General features: G+C 67.9%; 2 protein-coding genes across 2 annotated transcripts; both read left to right on the top strand.

Moving 5' to 3' along the window:
* The first annotated feature begins 1,756 nt into the window (after window positions 1-1,756).
* CRIP2 (cysteine rich protein 2) lies at window positions 1,757-6,971 on the top strand. The gene is made up of 8 exons (XM_055556125.1): window positions 1,757-2,210; window positions 5,073-5,167; window positions 5,257-5,314; window positions 5,579-5,719; window positions 5,792-5,860; window positions 5,936-6,030; window positions 6,470-6,527; window positions 6,601-6,971. Exons 1-8 carry the CDS (start codon window positions 2,168-2,170, stop codon window positions 6,666-6,668), a joined length of 627 nt encoding a protein of 208 aa, XP_055412100.1. The 5' UTR covers window positions 1,757-2,167; the 3' UTR covers window positions 6,669-6,971.
* Window positions 6,972-13,785: 6,814 nt separating this feature from the next.
* Window positions 13,786-15,382, top strand: CRIP1 (cysteine rich protein 1). Its single transcript, XM_055556126.1, has 5 exons — window positions 13,786-13,944; window positions 14,774-14,868; window positions 14,956-15,013; window positions 15,093-15,139; window positions 15,254-15,382. Exons 1-4 carry the CDS (start codon window positions 13,905-13,907, stop codon window positions 15,131-15,133), a joined length of 234 nt encoding a protein of 77 aa, XP_055412101.1. The 5' UTR covers window positions 13,786-13,904; the 3' UTR covers window positions 15,134-15,139; window positions 15,254-15,382.
* The last annotated feature ends 3,044 nt before the right edge of the window (window positions 15,383-18,426 follow it).

Below are 18,426 nucleotides of genomic sequence, written 5' to 3' on the forward strand. Positions count from 1 at the left end.
CCTTCCCAGCTGGCCCCACACAGCCCAGTGCATCAGCCCAAGCCCTGCAGCTGGGAGGCAGGGTGCCCGCACCACCCACCCCTGCCCAGGGCCTCTGCCAGGGCAGAATGCCATTCCTTGGCTCCACCCCCTCTCTCCAAGCAGGGCTGGGGCCCACAGGTAGCTTCCTTGAGAGGGCTCCTGTGCCCAGCCAGCCTGCCCTTGACAGCAGTCCTGCAAATTTCAGGGTGGGGTGGAGTCACACAGGCTGATATCCTGGGGTCTGGGGGGCTCCCAGGCTCAGAACACTTGGCAAGGAGTGCCAAGTGGGGGCCCATGAATTATTCAGAGACACCGGACACCCAGCCTGAGCTGGGAGCGGCTGGGAAGGGCTGACCTGCGGGCCACCTAGCCCAAGAGGGGGCCTGCGGAGGCCTCCTCTCCAGTCTCCACCCCGGCTGGCTCAGGGCCAGAGCTGAGTGCAGGGAGAGGGCGCCTCCCCACTGGTCAGCAGCTTGAGGGCTCTTGTCCTCACTCATGGAAATGGCAGTGGCTGAAGGGTGTGAGCGTGGGGGGGCGGGGGCACCTCGGGGGGGGGTTACCTCAGGGAGGAGGGGGGCATCTCAGGGAGGCAGGGGGCACCTCAGAGAGGAGGGGGGCACCTCAAGGAGGTGGGGGGCACCTCAGAGAGGAGGGGGGCACCTCAGGGAGGAGGGGAAGCACCTCGGGGCGCCTCAGGGAACAGGGCGGTGGTGGGGGGGCTGCTGTGAAACTGCCCGGTGAGACCAGCTCCCTCACCCACTCTGAACACACTGGCACCAGGGGCCAGAAGCAGGCCCTGGAGGCCACCAGGGAGAGGAGCTGGGCGTGGGGGGACCTGGTGTCCAGCAAAGAGCCTCAGAGACACAGGGCAGGGGGTGAGGGAGCTGGAGTCCGCTGCCCAGACTGGACCCAGTCATCTGGGCTTAGGCGTCTGTCCATCTGCCAGACCTGAGGCTCAGCGGGAATGGAGGCCCAGGAAAGAGCCCTTAGGAGATGGCCACCTCGACCTCCGGGTCCCCAGACCCTGGGGCTCGGGAAGGTTCTGCATGGCACCAGGCAGAGGCAGGGAGGGGTGGGAGAGGCCAGGCAGTCCTGCTGGGAGGGGCTGGAGGCCCCCTGGGGAGAGGCCCTGACCACTGGCAGATCTCTAGCTCCCCAGCCCTCCAGAAGGCTCTGGGGCCAACAGGCCGAGGTCAGAGGCCCTGGGCCCGATGCTACTGGGTCTGGAGGAGAGATGGGGCGGGCATCCAGGGCGGGATGGCATGGAATGCAGGTGGCAGCGTCTGCCCACGTGGCCGCTGTGCCCGCAGAGGGGGCACCCTAGGGGCCCCACGCCTTCTGTCTCCCGGCTCCCCCTCCATCGCCGTCGGGTGGGAGAGCTTGGGGAGGGCGCCTTCAGAGCCTGCAGCACACACCGCGGGCCCCCTCGCTGCCAGGCACCCTTTCCCTCACCCCCTTCCAGCAGTTTCTCTCGCGCTGTTTTTGGAAGTGGCGGAGGCCCTGCCCTCCACCCGCTGAGGCTCCGGCACCACTGACAGTGTTAGGCGGGGCCGGGACCGGGCCTGGACCGGGTGGCGCTCCCGCCCGAATCCCGCTCCCGTCCCAGAGCGAGGCAGTTGCTATAGAAACCGAGCAACAAAGGGAAGAGGGCGGCGGCACGCAGCAGGGTGGGGTGGGGTCCTCTGGGGACCCGGACGCCAGCACCGGGCAGGGCGGGCTGCTGCGCCGTCGGGGCGTCAGTCTGCGTGTCCCGACGCCGCCCTTCCGGGCCGAGGCCCCGCTGGCCAGGACGCCCCCCGTCAGGGGGCCGCGGAGTCCCAGCCCCACCCGCGGCCCAGCCGGTTGCCCCGAAGTTGCCATGGAAACAGGCGAGGACCGAGCGGGCCCGGTAGAGGCCACCCCGTGACGGAGGCCAAGGGGCGCCAGGCGGGTCCCGTAGCCCCCAGTCCGCCCCGGCAGGTGCGCCCCTGCCCCCGCGGCGTCCCGGGCGGCCAGACCCCGGGGGCGGGCTCCCGACGCCCCGCCCCGGCCGCAGACCAATGGGCGAGCGGATAGCCGGGCGGGCGGGGCGGGCGCGGCGGAGGCAGCGGCTGCGGCGGGGAGACGGACGCGCGCGGAGAACGCGGGGCAACTGGGCGTACGGACCATGGCCTCCAAGTGCCCCAAGTGCGACAAGACCGTGTACTTCGGTGAGTGCCCGGGCCCGGGGCGCCCTTGGGGTCAGCTCCCCGCTGCAGAGCCGCGAGCCCCCGGCGCTCGTCGGCCAGCGCCCGGCCGCCACCCCAGGATGCCCGGCCCGGATCCGGCTCGTCCGCTGCCCACGCGGGTGCGGCCGGAGGGTGGAGCGGCGACGAGCTGGGGGCGGCCACGCCCGAACCCCCGAAGTGGCCGATGGGGGCGAGGCGGGGGCCCGAGGCCTGGCGGGCGGGGGCGCGTGGACCCTCCAGAAATCGGCCGGGCTTGGGGGAGCGCTCTGCGCTCGCGGGCCGATCGCGGTCCTGCCTGGCGGTGCCCAGCGGGGCGGGGTCGGGCGCAGCAGCAAGCTCCGCGCGCTTCTAGCGCGCTCCCGCCTTTCTCTGCCCTTTCGCTCGGACCCCAGTCGCGCCACCCACGGACATGTGGCCGGGCCGGCTGGCTTCATGACCCTCAACCCCAGCCCCGACCTCTGCCCACGCTGGGCCAGGTCTAGGCTGTGTCTGGATTCAGCCCATGCGGGGGCGACCTTGGCCTCCACCTCTTACGCGTTCCGACACGCTCCTTTTCTTGGCGCAAGTTCCCCCTGGACTCTCCTGCGGTTGGGGTGAGGAACGAACCCTCACAAGCAGGAGAGGACGCTGGAACCCAGGCGGCCAGGCCCCCTACCTCCTCAAGGTCAGAACAGTGGCATCCGGGAGGAGGGAGTGGGGAGGAGAGCCTGTCTCTGCCTGGAAGCCCCCTGGGTTGGCAGAGATTGCCTCCCATGGGCGCACCACTCGCTGGCACTCCTAACCTGGTGTCTGGCTCACTCCCCCACTCTCCCTCTCCCTGGCTGGCCCTCTCCCCCACTTTGCCAGGGTCCCTGCCCACTAAGCCTCCCACAACGCCCGCACAGACGGACAGTGGCACAAGTCAGAAGAGCAGGAGAGACAGGGACAGAGAGAAGACCCTTCTCTTGTCATCCTTGGGGCAGTGGCCTGGGTCTGAGGTGGGGACTGGCCGAGGTGAAGATGGCCCCTTGGTTTCCCTGCGGACGGGTGGGAGGAGGAGGCGCAGGCCGTTGTTTGCTGTTCCCAGAGGGGAGGGACCGGATTTGGCCTGGAGTGCTTCTGGCCTGGCTGGAGGCCGCGGAGCTTCCGGCTGCCTGCTGGGGAGCCCGCCCAGCCCTCGGTCCCCATTCGGACAGGACTCATCCCTGTAAGGCTCAGGGTAGGGGCCAGCCCCAGGGTTGTCCTGCCAGCCCCGCTGCCCACATCTTTACTCCGGGCCAGGCCAGCTCAGGGACGGGCCGACAGTCCCGTGGACAACCCGGAAAAGCGCTTCTGCCTGCTTGGGCGGCTGCTGGCTCCCAGCAGAAAACAAAGGCTGGCTTCTCTCCTGGTCTGGAGGCCCTGGTGGAGGAAGGGGCGGGGCCAGGAGGCTGCCACCCCGAGTCCGGCTGCACCCCAGTGGGTGCACAGAGGAGCTGGGCCAGGGCACCCCGCAGTGACCTCGGGATGCTAAGTCTTTGTGTCCCGACAACGGCAGCTGGGTGGGAGCTGGTTCCTTTCCAAGCCATTAGACTCAATCGATTCTGCCTTCCCAACTTGGGCTGGTAACGTGTGGCCATTGACCTGCCCGGTGGGTCCGAGGGTCATTCCCCTGCCCCCCAGTGGCCACAGCCTAACAGCTAGCCAGAGCAGCATGGTTCTGGCTGCCCTGAACCGCAGCTGCCTTGGCAACCACTGGCCAGCGGGAGAGCTGGGAGAGGATGCCAGTCTGGCATGGGATCTGAGCCCGCCTTGGGCTCAGCCAGCTCCTGTCTGCTCTGGCATGGACCCGCGGGAGGCCTGGCCAGCCTGAGCCCTAGCCTCCTAGGGTGGAGTGGCCAGAAAGATCTATAAGCCTGTGGTGCCCCTGGGAAGGGGATGGTGGGTGGGGGTCCCAGAGGCTGCCCCTGGCCAGGCCAGCAGGTGCCACCAGGGCCACTGGAGCCAGAACTCCAAGCCCCGAACCTGAGCCACCAGGAGCACAAGCTGCCCTCCAGGAGCCTCCCAGGCCGCCTGGGCCTGGGGGTGTCCTGGCCCGGCTCCTGCCCCCCGCACTGCTGGTGCCCTGGGGGAGGCCTGGCCCAAGCAGGGGCCACTCTGGGAAGGAGTCCCCGCTCCCTGGCCAGTCCTGCCCGAGCGGAAGGGCCCCAGCCCACCCACCCCTCTCCTCCCCTTTCCTCTGGCCAGGCCCCTTCCAGTCGGGAGGATTCCAGCTCAGTTCCAGCGGCTTCCTGCCCCGTCCTCCGCCCCTTTCCTGCTGTGCTTCCCTGGGGAAGCCCCAGCTTCCGTCCATCGGGAGACGGCCCAGCAGCCCCGGAGTGGGGGGAGGCAGGGGGCAGGGAGGGCCCCCGACATGACCCTTAGCAGCTGGTCTCAGACCTTGGGCGCCAAAGCCGGAGGCAGGAGGGGCGGTGCTCTTGCAGCTTAGGGTGAGGAGGCCAAATATGGACAGCCAGCGCCCTGCCCTGTCCCCTGGGGGGCCACAGGGACTGGCCTCTCCACCGGGGGTCTGGAGGCTTGAGGCTACTGCCATCAGCCGGGCTGAGGCTCTGCCAGCTCCTGTAGGGCCCTCCTGGAGGGTCTGGGGCCCTGTGAGGGGCAGGTGTGTGCGGCATGTGTCAGGGAGGGGCAGGTTTGAGCTGGAAGCCCGTCCAGGTTGCCTGGTCCAAGCAGTGACCCAGAGTGATGAGGAGCAGATGGTGGGGGCGGCCACATGGCTCCTGGGGGGTGAAGGGGACCCAGAGGCCAAGGCTGCCTGGGACCTGGGGGCAGCGGGGGCTGAGTGTGGGGGTGGGGGCGCTGTGCTGACACCGCCCTCCTGCCCAGCTGAGAAGGTGAGCTCCCTGGGCAAAGACTGGCACAGATTCTGCCTCAGGTGCGAGCACTGCAGCAAGACGCTGACCCCTGGGGGCCATGCCGAGGTGAGCACCTCGCCCAGGCGGGGGGAGGAGGGGACGGGGGGGCGGGGAGCGGGCCAGACCCCCACCCTCAACCCTTGCCCTCTGCCTAGCATGATGGAAAGCCCTTCTGCCACAAGCCCTGCTATGCCACGCTGTTTGGACCCAAAGGTGAGACTGGGTCCCCCATGGGCCAGGCCGGTGGGGACGCCCCGCCCAGCTCAGACGGCCCAGGTCCCCTTCTCCCCTTGCCTGTGCGGTCCCCTCCCTCCTGGAAGGACAAGCACTCTCCCTGCCTTCCCCACCGCGGCCCTCTGGGGGTGTGGTCCTGGCCCCCCATGGCTAAAGGAGCCTTCCTGGGAAGTTGGGGGTGGCTGAGAGGTGCGGGGGTGGGGAGGGCCCGGGCTCCCGTGTCCAGTGCCTGCCCCCACCCAGGGGTGAACATCGGAGGGGCCGGCTCCTACATCTACGAGAAGCCCTCTGCCGAGAAACCCCAGGTCACCGGCCCCATCGAGGTCCCGGTGGCCCGAACTGAGGAGCGGAAAGCCAGCGGCCCCCCGAAGGGGCCCAGCAAAGGTGGGCGGGGTGAGTGTGTGGCTCGGGGGTGGGGTCGGGCGCCGGCAGACCCTGACCCCGCCCCTCCCCCAGCCTCCAGCGTCACCACGTTCACCGGGGAGCCCAACATGTGTCCTCGCTGCAACAAGAGGGTCTACTTCGGTGAGTGGCTGCGCCCAGCCCCTGCCTGGGAGGGCTCCCCGGGTGCGCCGGCGTCATCCTCTGTCCCCTCCCCAGCCGAGAAGGTGACGTCTCTGGGCAAGGACTGGCACCGGCCGTGCCTGCGCTGCGAGCGCTGTGGGAAGACGCTGACCCCGGGAGGGCACGCGGAGGTGAGAGGCGCGCGGCCCCGGCCTGTGAGGGGGGCCGGCGGGGGGGCGAGGGGGCGAGTGGCGGGCCCGAGGTGGGCTATGAGGGTCCGGGGACGCGGGGGCCCGAGGGGGGTGGGCGGGGGTCCGGGGTGGAGCGGGCGGGCCCGGAGGGGAGCTTCGGGCCGGGAGGGGCGGGCGGGGGCTGCGGTCTGGGGTGGGCAGGCGGGCCCGAGGGGAGCTGCGGGCCGGGAAGGGCGGCGCGCGCTGCCCCCTGGAGGCCCGCCTGGCGCCGTGCGCGCAGCGCGCACGGACGCTGGTGCGGCGGCGGCGCTGCGTCCTCCAGGTCCACCTGGGGAACCGAGGGCTCAGGGTGCCGGGCGCCTGGACGTGGAGGAGGCCACCGGGGGCGGTGGGCGTGGAGTCTGTGGTCCCCTTCTCACCACCCGCACCCTGTCCTTAGCACGATGGCCAGCCCTACTGCCACAAGCCCTGCTACGGAATTCTCTTCGGACCCAAGGGTGAGTGTCGGCAGGAGTGTGGGCCGCGGGCCCCCTCCCGCCCTCTCCTCCACCAAGCGGTCTCTCTCTGCAGGAGTGAACACGGGAGCCGTGGGCAGCTACATCTATGACAAGGACCCTGAAGGCAAAGCTCAGCCCTAGGCCCCCTGGGCCGCTCTGCGCGGGCCCCTGACCCCAGGCCCACTGCTTGGCTGCGCAGGGAGAGTGCCCGCTGCCCAGGCCGCCTCTGCACCTGCAAGTCCAGGGCCAGAGAGCTGGGGGAGGACCCTAACCCCAGGACCCTGCCCCGTCCCTGTCTCCGGGTGTATCTGCCTGTGTGTCCCCGACGGCCCGCTGCCCCCTTTCGTCCTGGCCCCACGTGTCACCACGTCGGGGTCTCGTGGCCCCACATGCCCCTGGTGTCTCTGTGGCCTGGGTGACCTTTCTGAAGTGGCACCGCCCCCATCCCGCCCACAGTGTTATTTATGCCCCACTTGCCAGTGACAGCCACAGCCACGCCCCCCACCGTGTTCCTCCAGCCTGCCTCGCCAGCGCCCGCCCACCGCCCTCACGTGGCTCACACTCTTGAGTGCTGGGACTTTTGCTACCAATAAAAGGTCTGAAGGTCAAGGGCGCACGTGTCTGCAGCTCTGGGGTGGACTTGCTGCCAGGGGCCCATCTCTCAGTACAAGCGCCCCAGCATCCCTGGGCCCGGTTTCAGGTGGGGGCGGGGCCCTGTGCCCAAGGGTGATGCCCATGGGTGGCAGGCAGGGAGGATCTGGTTTGGGCTGGTTTAGGCGAGTGGGGGGCTGGGCCCTTGGGAAGGACTAGAGGGAGGTGGGGAGTGCGGGAGGCTGGGGTTCTGGTGCCCAGAAAGGGGCACTAAAACCAGGCGGTGCCTTGGTCCAGCAGAGAGCTGGAGGGAGGGGAGCTGAGGGCACCCGGTGGAGGGAGGGAGAGACAGACGACCCCTCCTGCAGGGGAGGAGCAGCGAGGGGTGGGCAGGACACCTGAGGCAGAATCTGTGCCAGTCTTTGCCCAGGGAGCTCACCTTCTCAGCTGGGCAGGTGGGAGCCCAGGGACAGAATGCAGGCTGTCTGGAGGGCCTAGTGCTCCTGCCTGAACAGAGTTTCTGCATCTGGTTTGCGGTGTTGATGGAGTCACCTCTGGCCTCTTCAGGCTGACCTTAGCAACCAAAAAGCCCCCTAGACTCCCGCCCACGCTCCTGCCTTCCCTTTATCCGCGGCTCCCTAGCAGCCCGCCAGAGGGCTCCTCTTTTCTTCCGCTCCGGGGCAGAGCCCTGGTAGACCCGCCTTCCACGGCTCAGCGCGTGCGCCGGCCTGCTCCCAGTACCGCATCCCCAGAGGCCTGGCCTTCCGGGAGCCAGGAGCTTCGGGACCTGGTCATCTCTGGGCCTGTAGGCACCGTAGGCAGCCGACTCCATATGTGCCCTGCCTCCATCCCCTCACCCCCAGGGCCAGCTCTCAGCACCCCAGGCCCTGGCACAGGCCCCTCCCTGACCCATTCTCCAGGAGGCAGGTTGAGACAGCTGAGCCAGGCCGGGCTCATTGTCCTTCGAGCAGCCATCCGTGTCCCTCGGGTGGAGCGGCCGGCTTGGTGTCTGCAATCCCAAGCCGCCCTCCCTCCTCCAGGCCCGTCCGGGCGTCCAGCGTGGGCAGCAGTGTCTCCTTGCATTTGGCCGGCGCCGGGAACGCAGCCAGGATGTGCAAGGCGGGTTGGCCTGCCCCGGGGGTGGGAGGCCCTGGTGCAGGTACCCCATGGGCGCCCCACTTTCACCCCGGGCAGAGGTAAGGGGTGCACTCAAGAGGAGCGGCTGGGACGACTCTCCCCATTCCCGCCTCCCTCCTACTAAGCCGAAGCTCCCTGGTTGGGGGGGGGTCGTTGGGGGCACCCCCAGGCTCGCCCTTGCCGAGGGCTCCTCTTGCCGGATGGGAACTTCCTGCCGTCCAGCCGGTGGAGGCTGCTGAGAGCACAGCTGGGCCCCTCTTCCTCTGTGAAGCTCCAGTGGAAACTACGCGAGGGAAACGCGATCTTCTGCGAGCCCTTCCCCCAGACCCGGGAGGAGGGGCGCCTATTGTGTGACTGCCGCCTTGCGGGCAGGGTGAGGGGCACCGGGTCCCCAGAGGGCGGATCGGCCGCAACCTGCTTGGCGCTAGTGCCTCCCACTCGCGGGGTCTGGCCGGGGAGGCCGCGTTCCGTTTCCTGCTCGCGGGAGAGTGCTGAGCCTCCTTGTTTGTTTCCCCGGGGTTGTCATGGAAACCGGGGCGGGGCAGCTCCCGCCGGGCTCCTCGCGGTCGCCGCCGGGTGCCGCCAGTGGGGGCCGCGGGGGCCCCGCGCTGCCGGGGCTCCCTAGGGGACCCCAGCTTCAGGGAGCCAGGTGTTTCCTCGGGCACCCCGCCGGCCAGCGAGGCGGCCCTGAAATGCCATCTAAGCTCCTCTCTCTGCTCCAGAACCCCAGGGCTGGGCACGGCGCCCCGGCCTCCTCTGACACCCTGCTCCCCAGCCTCACCCCCTCCCACCGGTCCAGTCTTCCCGACTTCCTCCACAGGGCCCTCTGAGCCCCCCTGCATCCCATCAGGCCCTGGCTGGTGTTCTTTCCCCTGCCCCCCATGCCAGGCATCTCTTCAGCTTCCTCTGCCCCCACTTCCTGAGTCCCCCCGTGAAGTCCCTGGGGATGCCCCTGGCTCAGTAGCCTCCCTGAGCCCCTGCCCCTCCAGGCATGGAGGGGGCATGACCTTTCTCCACGCACCAGCACACTGGAACCTGGGGGCGGCGCCAGGGAGACAGCCGGGAGAGGCGGCCAGGTGCGGGCTGCGCACTTTCTCAGAGCCCAGTGGCTGCAGGGGTGGGTCTGGGGCGGTGAACATGCCCAGCTGCCGGACTGGCGAGGCTGGAATCTGAGGCCATTCTGCATGGCCTTTGGCTCTAGGATACAGAGATTCCTGGCACCAGGCTCATCGGGGGGGGGGGGGCGGGGGTGGGTAGGGAGGGCAGGGGCACTTCAACGAGCCGAGCTGCAGGCCCTGGCAGGGCTGGCTGAGGGGGTTCACGGGCGCAGGTGCCCCAGCCCCTCTGCATCCCGGGCCTGCTTCCAAGAGAGGAGGGGAGGGACCCTCTCCTGCCTGGGCTGGTCTCAGGCCTGGAGGACAGGGTCGGAGCCCTCCTGGGAAAGCACAGATTCCATCCCCCCCGCCCCCACCTCACGGCCACCTGGGGCAGGACCTTGGGGCAGACAGGGGGTCCTGGGAGACAAGCTGCTAAAAATAGGCCTTGGGAATGTCTGAGTGCCTATGACTCAGCCAGGCCTGGAAGAAGGGCAGGGAGGGGTGGACTCTGGGGGTAGGCAGCAGGCTCTGGCCCGGGCTCAGCAGTGGTCCCGGAGCACACACTGGAGCCGCAGGGCACTGGGTGCAGGAACGCCAGAGCAGCCCTGCCGGCCTCCAGCCCTCGCAGGGGACAGCCGTACTCTTGTCCATGCTGAGGAGGGGGCCCAGAGACTGGGGCGCAGGGGGGAGGCTTCAGGAATGGCTGGCAAAGGCCAGGGGCAAGTGCCACAGTGTATGGTCTGGGATGGGGGTGGATCTTTGTAGCTCCGAGGGGCAGAACTTCCCTGGAAGATTCCTCAGCGGTCACTGGGGCCGAGCCTTGCTCCACAAGTTCTCCCAGTGCCTGGAGCCCAAGGGAGCCCGCCTTGGGGCCCCCGCCTGCCCCCTCTGTCCAGAATCCTGCCGTGGGGCAGGGTCCCACCTAGTTCTCATCTGGGTGGAACACAAGCGGGTGAGGGTGTGGCCGTGTGCACAGAGAGGGTGAGCACGCGCTGGTGGCCTTGGCCAGCAGCCAGAACCCCACAGCAGCCTCCCCCAGGTCTCAGGGCCCTGGGTGACCTCACGCTGGCAGAGTGTAGGGGGTGTATTCTGGGCACAGAGCAGCCTGGGGCAAGAGGCTGTGCTGGTCGCTCTGTCCCTCACACTCCAGATGCCCACAGCCCTGGGGCCAGTGCTGGGAGGGAGAGCGCGGGGCTGGGTGCTGCCCACGCGGGGTGCCGCGTCTCGGGATGTGCCTGGTGCCTCACTGTGCCTTCCGTGTGTCGTGCAGCCGCCGCCACTAGTGACCCCCAAGGGCCAGGCAGGTCAGGGCTGGGTCTTGAACTGGCCCAGTGGTCCTGAGTTTGGTTGATCTTGGGCCAGGTCAGCACCCCGCCCCTCCCAAGAGCTTCCTGGGGCAGGTGACCTGATGGAAGCCGGAAGCCTGCTCCTGGAGGGGCTGTTAGGGCCTGGCCAGCACCTCACAGGGAAGCCTCAAATGGGGCCGTGCCTGGCCAGAGAGTCTAGAGGCTGTGGGAGCTGTCCACCCTGCACACTCCCCAGTGCTGGGGGACTGCAGCTTTGGGGGGTCCCTAATTTCACAGGTGGGCAGGCAGACAGGGAGCTGGGGGAGGTGAAGCTTTGGGAGGGTTCCAGGGAGAGAGAGTGTGTGTGTGTGGTGTGTGCGTGTCTGGAAAAACTGTGCTAAGTACCAACCCGAGGGCTACGCCCATGGGCCTTGGCCCCTCTTGGCCTCCTCCCCACACCAGCCTGCGCTGTGGCTATGGCAACGGCAATAACAGCTGGGCAGGCCAGGAAGAGACTCATCACCCTGGTTTGCAAGAGGGGGGGCTCTTGTTCCCCCACTCCCAGAGTCTGGGGGGCTTGGAGTCCAGTAGGGAGAGGGGTCATCCCCAGGGCCAAGTGTGCAGAAGGAAGCCGAGCCCAGCTCAGGGTGGCCCCCCTGCCCCGGAGCCCCCGAGACGCTCAGATGGGTGTGCCCACACAGATGTGCCCGCAGGCCCTGGACACACGTGCGCATACTGGGTGCCAGCTGTTCACTGTCCCCTCGGGTTCATCACGCAGGGGGAGCTGACCTCCGCCTGGCACGCCTACTCGGGTGGTGCACGCACCGTTTGTGGCCTGACCCCAGGGTCTGCCGTGACAGATGCCCACCTCCCCAGACAGTCCTGCCCGGTGCCCCCACCCACCCGGCCCTCTCTGTCACCAGGGGGTCTCGACCCTTCCTCCCCTCTCTGCTTCTGCCTGTCTGTCCGTGTGCCTGTCCCACTCCGGCTGTCTCTCATTTCCACTTCTCTCTTGATCATGAAGCCAGGAGTGGAGGGAACCTGGGCCAACCCTCCTGTTCCTGGCCTGGCCTGGTAGACCAGGAACAAGCCAGGGAGACACCAAGGGCTGGGTGGGGGCAGGTGGGCAGCCACAGCTCCAGAAACCGGGGAGGCACTCCTGTGCCCGGGGGGAGAGGGTGGTGAGGCTCGGGGCAGGGCAGGCTGGTGTGGTTCCTGCAGTGGAGGGTGGGCACCGCTCCTGAGGGTGGAGGGTGGGCACCGCTCCTGAGGGCAGCAGGCAGCCAGCCACATGGGGCTCCAGGGCAGGGCTCGAGCTTTGTCGACCCCAGGGCTTGCGGAGCCCCAGTTGGGGGCAGAACTGTGGCCTACTCTCAGAGGGGGGTCCCAGGGAGGAGGGAGGACGAGAGTGGTGGGGGAGCATGGGGTCTCGAGCGCTGACCTCCCCGAGGCTGGGGCGTGCTCCACCACCGCGGGGCCTGGCAGGGGGCAGAGGGCAGGTCGGGTAGGTGTGGGGGTACTGAGGTGCAGGTGGCCGTCGCTCCCCTCCTCCCAGCTACAGGCCCAGGGGGCGGGGTGGGGGGGGAGGCTGGGGGGGAGGTGGAGGGGTTCCCTCTGCTCAGGGCTGAGGGCCTCTCAGAGGATGGTCTCCAGCACCCTCCGTGGGGACAGGGCCTGGTCAGGCCCAGAGATGACGATTTGTTTTGAGGGACGGGTGTGTCGAGGGGAGCCGAGGACACTGGTGAAGGTTCGGGGTGGGGGCCGGGATGGGGAGAGGACTGAGCGCTGAGGCTCTGCTGAAGCCAGGAGCTGGGTGTGGCTTGAGGGGTCACGGTGGAGCAGAGAGGTGGAGGGTCCACAGGGAAGGTAGCCCCTCCTGCAGCAGAGGGCGAGAGGGGGTGCCCTGGGCGACACTGACCGACAGGAGGGTGGGGCAGGGCAGTGTCCTCTGGGGCGGGGAGCAGGGGGACGCCACCCAGGCCTCCCTGCCTCCGCCTGGGCTGAGGGGCAACGGAGACCCGTCCATCAGCCTCCCCACCAACCCCCGATGGCCCCCACCAACGGCCCGCCATGAGGCCGCAGGCCTCTCTGCTGCGATGGCCTAGGGCCCTGCAGCCCGCCAGCGCCAGCACCCTTGGCCTTCCCCCATTCCCGGAGCGGGTGGGGCCTGCAGTCTCCGCCTGGCACCGGAGAGGCTCCGGGCCGCGCCCCCTTCCTTGGACATCGGACTTGGACCTCTCCGCCCTCTGCCCTCGGCGCTTCCTGCGGAGATAAGGACCCCCCGCCAGCGCCAGCACCCTTGGCCTTCCCCCATTCCCGGAGCGGGTGGGGCCTGCAGTCTCCGCCTGGCACCGGAGAGGCTCCGGGCCGCGCCCCCTTCCTTGGACATCGGACTTGGACCTCTCCGCCCTCTGCCCTCGGCGCTTCCTGCGGAGATAAGGACCCCTCCCCCGCCGCCGCGCAGCTCCACGGAGGCCTGGGCGTTGCCGCACAGACTCCCCCCACCCCCGACATCCCGCAGAATCTCCCGCCCTGCCGTTGATGGGTGTCCCCGCCTTGGGAGGGGATGTCCCGTCTCGGAGTCTCAGGGGAGTTCCGCTGCGGTCCGACGGACATCCAGGGGCGGGCCGAAGCGGGGGTCGGTGGAGACTGGGATGTCCCTTGCGGGTAGGAGACTGGGGCGGGGCAACCTTCTGGTCCCACGCGTGATGAAGGCGGAGGGCAGTTCGTGGGGGAGGGCTACCAGGCTGAGAATGCCCTGGTAGGTGCCCCCCGCCCTGTATCTAGGGAAAGGCCTGGAAAGGTACGACACGCTCGTTTGCATCTATCTGCATTATAGCGGTTACCTTCGGGGCTCCAGCACTCTGAGGCGGGGGTGGTGGGGGGGCGTGGGGTGCTCTCTCCCGCTCTGGGGAGCCCCCGCCCAGAGTCCGGGGCGAGGGCGGGGCTCCTCCGGGGTTCCAGCCCAGTCCAGTCGGCGAGAGTGCCCGCCGACCTCCTGGACCCCCTCGGACCGCACTCTGCCGTCGGCCAGGCCCGGGTCTTGCCCCAAGGCGAGGGTGGACCAGATGACCTTTCTTGGCCTGTTGGCTGGAATCCGAGGCCTCCGGGTCCAAGTCCAGGACTCAGGGGGGCGGGGCGCTGGGGGGTGTGTCCCAAAGGGGCGGAGCCCAGGGGTCCTTGAAAGACGCGGACCGGGCGCGACCCACCCAGTCCAGCGCTCCGGTCTGCTCCCGCCTGGCCATCTTCCCCGATCCGGCGCCACCATGCCCAAGTGCCCCAAGTGCAACAAGGAGGTGTTCTTTGGTGAGCGCACCCCACCCTCGCCCTCCCCGGCTCGAGCTGAGGCTTCCCCCTCAGCCCCACGCGGAAGCGCGGCCCAGGGTCCATCCCTCGGGGCTGCCCGGGTGGGCCGAGGGCGCAGGGGGACCTTGGGCAGCGCCTCGGGGCGACACCTAGCCTTGCTGGTGGCCGCCTGGGTGTGCCGGTCGGGCCTCCGGCGTCTGGTCGCCGTCCATCTCTGCCCCGCTCTCTCTCCGGGTCTCACTGAGTCTCCGGTCTCTGAATCTCCCTGACTCTGGGGTCTCCCTGTCTCCGGGTCCCGCTATCTCGCCCCTTCCCTGGCGCGCCCTGGGCGGGGACCCCGGCGGGTCGGAAGGAACGTGGGGCTCGGGCCGCTTCTCCCATCGTTAAGTAGAAACAGACGCGGAAACCCGCGCCCCGGGCGGCGCAACCCCGGGCGCCTCCTCCCGCCCCGCGCCCCAGAGCCCAGGGGAGGTAGGGGGGCAGGAGGAAGTGGGAGGTCCCTCCCGCCCCAGCACTGCGGTCGCCGGTGCAGAGGCGGGGGAGGGCTCAGTCTGGGAGCCCGGCCCGGTCCTGCCCGAGACCCCCACCTCCTCCCCCTCCAGCCCCACCCAAGCCCTCGGGGCTCCCCGAGGACCAGCGCCCACTCCCGCTCGTTAGGCGCGAAGCTCTGGGGACTGGAGGTGCCCCACCCGCGGGGGCACAGGTGCCGCTGAGCCCCTGGGTGGGCCACGGGGCGCTGTGGGCAGGCCTTGGCAGAGGGGTCTGGAGAGCGTGGGTGTGAGCATGTGCGTGTGCCCCGTTTCACGGAGTCTCATCTGTGCCTCTGCAGCTGAGCGGGTGACTTCCCTGGGGAAGGACTGGCATCGGCCTTGTCTCAAGTGTGAGAAATGTGGGAAGACACTGACCTCCGGGGGTCATGCCGAGGTTGGTGGGGCCCGGCGGGGCCAGCGGGGAGGCTGAGGGGTAAGGGCAGGGCGGGTCGGCAGACCCTCATGGCCGCTCTCCCTGCAGCATGAAGGCAAGCCCTACTGCAACCACCCCTGCTACGCGGCCATGTTCGGTCCCAAAGGTATGCTCCCCATGCCCCTGCCTGACTCAGCCCTCCACAGCCCCTGGCCACCCCTAACCTGCCCTCTACCTCTCTGCAGGCTTTGGGCGCGGCGGAGCCGAGAGCCACACTTTCAAGTAAACCCAGGTACTTCCCCACGTCTCACCCTGCCCCGCCCAGTGGCCCTGAGCATGCGTCCCCCGCAGTGAGGTCTGAGCGCCCTGGACCTGCACTCACCTCTGTCCTTGTGTCTCTGCACAGGTTTTGGAGACCCATCTCCAGCTGCCTGCTGGGCTGCTGTCCTCCAGGCCGATGGCAGGCCTTTCTCCACAGGCACCTGGGGCTCCCCTTATAGACCCCCCTGCCCTCAATAAATGCGGACACTTGGAAGACCTGCTTGTGTGTTTGCATCCCTGGAGCAACAGTGCAGGGGTGTGGCCGGGGTCCCGACGCCAGGCCACGCCGGGCACTCCTGGGGGTCCTGACGCCAAGCCATGCTGGCACTCCCTCTTCCTGCTGCTGCCAGCCTTGCTGCCTGCTGCCCTGGTTGGGCAGGGGTGCTCTGCGGGGAGCCCTGCTGGACAGCCCCTTGTCCAGCTCTGCAGATGTGCAGCCCTCCTCCCTGGTTCTGGAACAGGTCAGCAGGAACAGAGGGCCACAGGGTGAATCGCTGAGCTGGTTCCGCTTTTGAGAAGCTTTGGGGCGCTGTGGTGGGGAGCCCTTGCCTGCCCTCCCCACTTCCTGTGGCTCCACCCTTGTCTCCATTCCTTACCCCACCCCGCCAGATGGAGCCAGCCCCCTCCGTGCATCCACCCAGACACCACCTGCCTCATCTGCCCCCACCCTATGCCCAGGGGCTAGCATGTGGCCTCTGCCCGATGGGGGACTGTGAACACTGGCTGGGGAGCGACGGCTGGGGGCTGTCTGGAAACTCTCATGTCAGCCTGAGCCTCCCTCAGAGCCCTCCCCGTTCCCCCTACTTGGTCACTGTTGCTTTGGCTCTGGCAGACTGCCCCGTCCCAGAACTTGATCTAAAGAGCCCAGAGGGGTCATCTCAGCCTTGCATGTGGCCTCCGCCCTGCCCCATGGCTTGGCTATGGGTCTGGCAGGCTGGCTCTGGACAGGCGTGGGGGGCCCCAGGGAAGTGTGTGGGGTCACGTGTGTGTGTGTGTGTGTGTGTGTGTGTGTGTGTGTGAGAGAGAGAGAGAGATTTGGGTGGTTCAGAGAACTCCGAGGGATGGGAGCTGGAGAGCCTCTGGGGATGGATGGGACCAAGGAGGAGGGGGCAGAGGAGGCTGAGTGAGCCTGGGTGTCTCAGTGCTGCGGGAGTGAAGGTGTCTTCGGGGCCCAGGGACTGAAGGCTTGTGGGCAGAGCAAGCGCAGAGTAGGGAGTGTGTGCACAGGAAAGTCTGCCTTGAGCTGCTGGGAGGCAGCCCTGAAGAGGCAGTCGACTCCTGGCCCCACGGTGTGGTTCGCTGTCTGGGGGTGAGGGGCGGATGAGTGCTTAGAGAGTTGAGGCCTGCAGAAGAGTGGATCAGCCAGGCCTCAGGCTGGGAAGGAGGATACTCCACGCAGAAGGCCCAGCAGGTGCGAAGATCAGAGAGGGAAAAGGGCTCAGGAACCACTTCGGGCAAAGTCTGCCGGCACTACGGCTTGCGGGCCTAACCAGGATAGTCTCCGAGCTCGGAGACAGAAGACAGCCAGACTGCAAGCCTGTGCTGGTCCCAGCCCTTGTTGAAGGAGGACCCTGGAAGGGACTGAAGTTGGGGGTGAGGGGGCAGACAGCAATGCCCCCATGACCGTGGTGGGAGGAGGACTCTTGGGAGGTAAGCTGCTTGTGGGTGGCCAGTGAAACAGCCTCCTGGGGTTCAGGTGCCTGGGTCAGAGGCCAAGTTCTAGAGAAGGGGGTCACTTCTGCGGGGGACACAAGGGATGAGCAGCTGGCTGTGCCTGAGATGGGGGCAGGCAAAGTTAAGGACTGGGAGTAAGATGGGGGAGTCAGGCGTGACCACACTTCCTGTCTGCTTAGCCAAGGCTGGGGTTGTTTGGGGAGCACTTTCTCTGCCTTCTCTCCCGCCCCTACTCTTGTCCTCTTTACAGCTTTATTGAAGCATAATTTCATGCCATGAAACTCACCTATGCACATTCCGTGCTTTTTAACCAGTTCACAGAGTTCTGCAACCATCAGCACAATCCAGCTATAGACCAGTCTCCTTGCCCACAAAAATTCCCTCATGCCCACCTGCTGCCACACCCTGGTCCCAGCCTCTGTCCAGGTCACCTGCTTCCTGTCTCTGTATACTTGCTTTCTGGACACTTTCTATAGATGAAAAGTAATATTCGTTGGAAGGACTGAGCTGAAGCCCTACTATTATGGCCACCTGATGCAAAGAGCCAATTCGTTGGAAAAGACCCTGACGCTGGGAAAGATTGAAGGCAGGAGGAGGGGGCCACAGAGGATGAGATGGTTGGATGGCATCACCCCCTCAATGGACATGAGTTTGAGCGAATTCTGGGAGATAGTGAAGGACAGGGAAGCCTGGCGTGCTGCAGTCCATGGGGTCGCAGAGTTGGATACGACTTAAGCAACTGAAAAATAACACATCACATAGTGTTTTGTATCTGCCCTCCTCCATGTCTAGGCGAGTCCTCGTAGATTCCTGGCACTTGTATTGTGGGGTCGTCTTAAGGCTAGCTCTGAAATTACCCAAACTGCTTTCCAAAGTGGCCCTGCGGATCCCGCTCTTCAGTGGTAGGAAGAAGGCTGAAGGGGCAGGACAGAGGCAGGCAGGGGTGGGGTGGGGACGAGGTAAGGGGTAAAGAGGGCTGGCTAGGCAGAGGCTGGACTGGACAGGAAGGGGCCGGGCGGGGGTCTGCAGGCGTAGGTTTGAAGGGGAGAGTCGCCGGCCGGTCAGGAGGAGCACCCTCCTGCGTGGCGCGGGGCTGATCGGTCGAGGGACGTCTCCCGGTGCCCGGGTGCCGGCCCCCGTGTCTGCGCCTGGTGCGCGCGGCCGGGCCCGGGAGCCCGCAGCGGCTTGGCCCGAGAGGGCTCGAGGAGGCCGAGGATCGCTCCCGGCGTTGTTGACGCCCGGCAGCGCTGCCCTCCTAGCCGCCGGCGGTTGCCCTGCCGCCTTTTGGAGCAACCGGAGGTGCGGAGCTGATTGGTGGGATCCGGACAAGGCGTGTCGGGGTTGCAGAGATTGAGTCGCCCCGCGGAGCTCTCAACGCCGATTGGTGCTCGACGCACCGGAAGTGCCTCCGCACGGGTCGGCACAGACAGCACCCAATGCCGGGGGCGCCGCTCATTGGGGGAGCTGGAGGCGTGTCCCAGCTTGCGCGGTGACTGGGCGCAGGCCCAGCGGGGGCGGGACATGCGCGGCGATTGGGCGCGGGGACCCCGCGCTCGCGGGGATTGGACGCGCGGAGGCGGTGGC

Source organism: Bubalus kerabau, chromosome 19 (genome assembly GCF_029407905.1).
Source record: "Bubalus kerabau isolate K-KA32 ecotype Philippines breed swamp buffalo chromosome 19, PCC_UOA_SB_1v2, whole genome shotgun sequence".
Taxonomy (NCBI): domain Eukaryota; kingdom Metazoa; phylum Chordata; class Mammalia; order Artiodactyla; family Bovidae; genus Bubalus; species Bubalus kerabau.

Excerpts from the sequence above, each read along its gene's own strand:
- CRIP2 (XM_055556125.1), top strand. The coding sequence starts at position 2,168 with ATGGCCTCCAAGTGCCCCAAGTGCGACAAGACCGTGTACTTCG. Across the intron at positions 5,315-5,578 it reads CACGCTGTTTGGACCCAAAG|GGGTGAACATCGGAGGGGCC; the intron begins GTGAGACTGGGT and ends GCCCCCACCCAG. Across the intron at positions 6,031-6,469 it reads CCCCGGGAGGGCACGCGGAG|CACGATGGCCAGCCCTACTG; the intron begins GTGAGAGGCGCG and ends CCCTGTCCTTAG.
- CRIP1 (XM_055556126.1), top strand. The coding sequence starts at position 13,905 with ATGCCCAAGTGCCCCAAGTGCAACAAGGAGGTGTTCTTTG. Across the intron at positions 13,945-14,773 it reads CAACAAGGAGGTGTTCTTTG|CTGAGCGGGTGACTTCCCTG; the intron begins GTGAGCGCACCC and ends GTGCCTCTGCAG. Across the intron at positions 14,869-14,955 it reads CCTCCGGGGGTCATGCCGAG|CATGAAGGCAAGCCCTACTG; the intron begins GTTGGTGGGGCC and ends CTCTCCCTGCAG.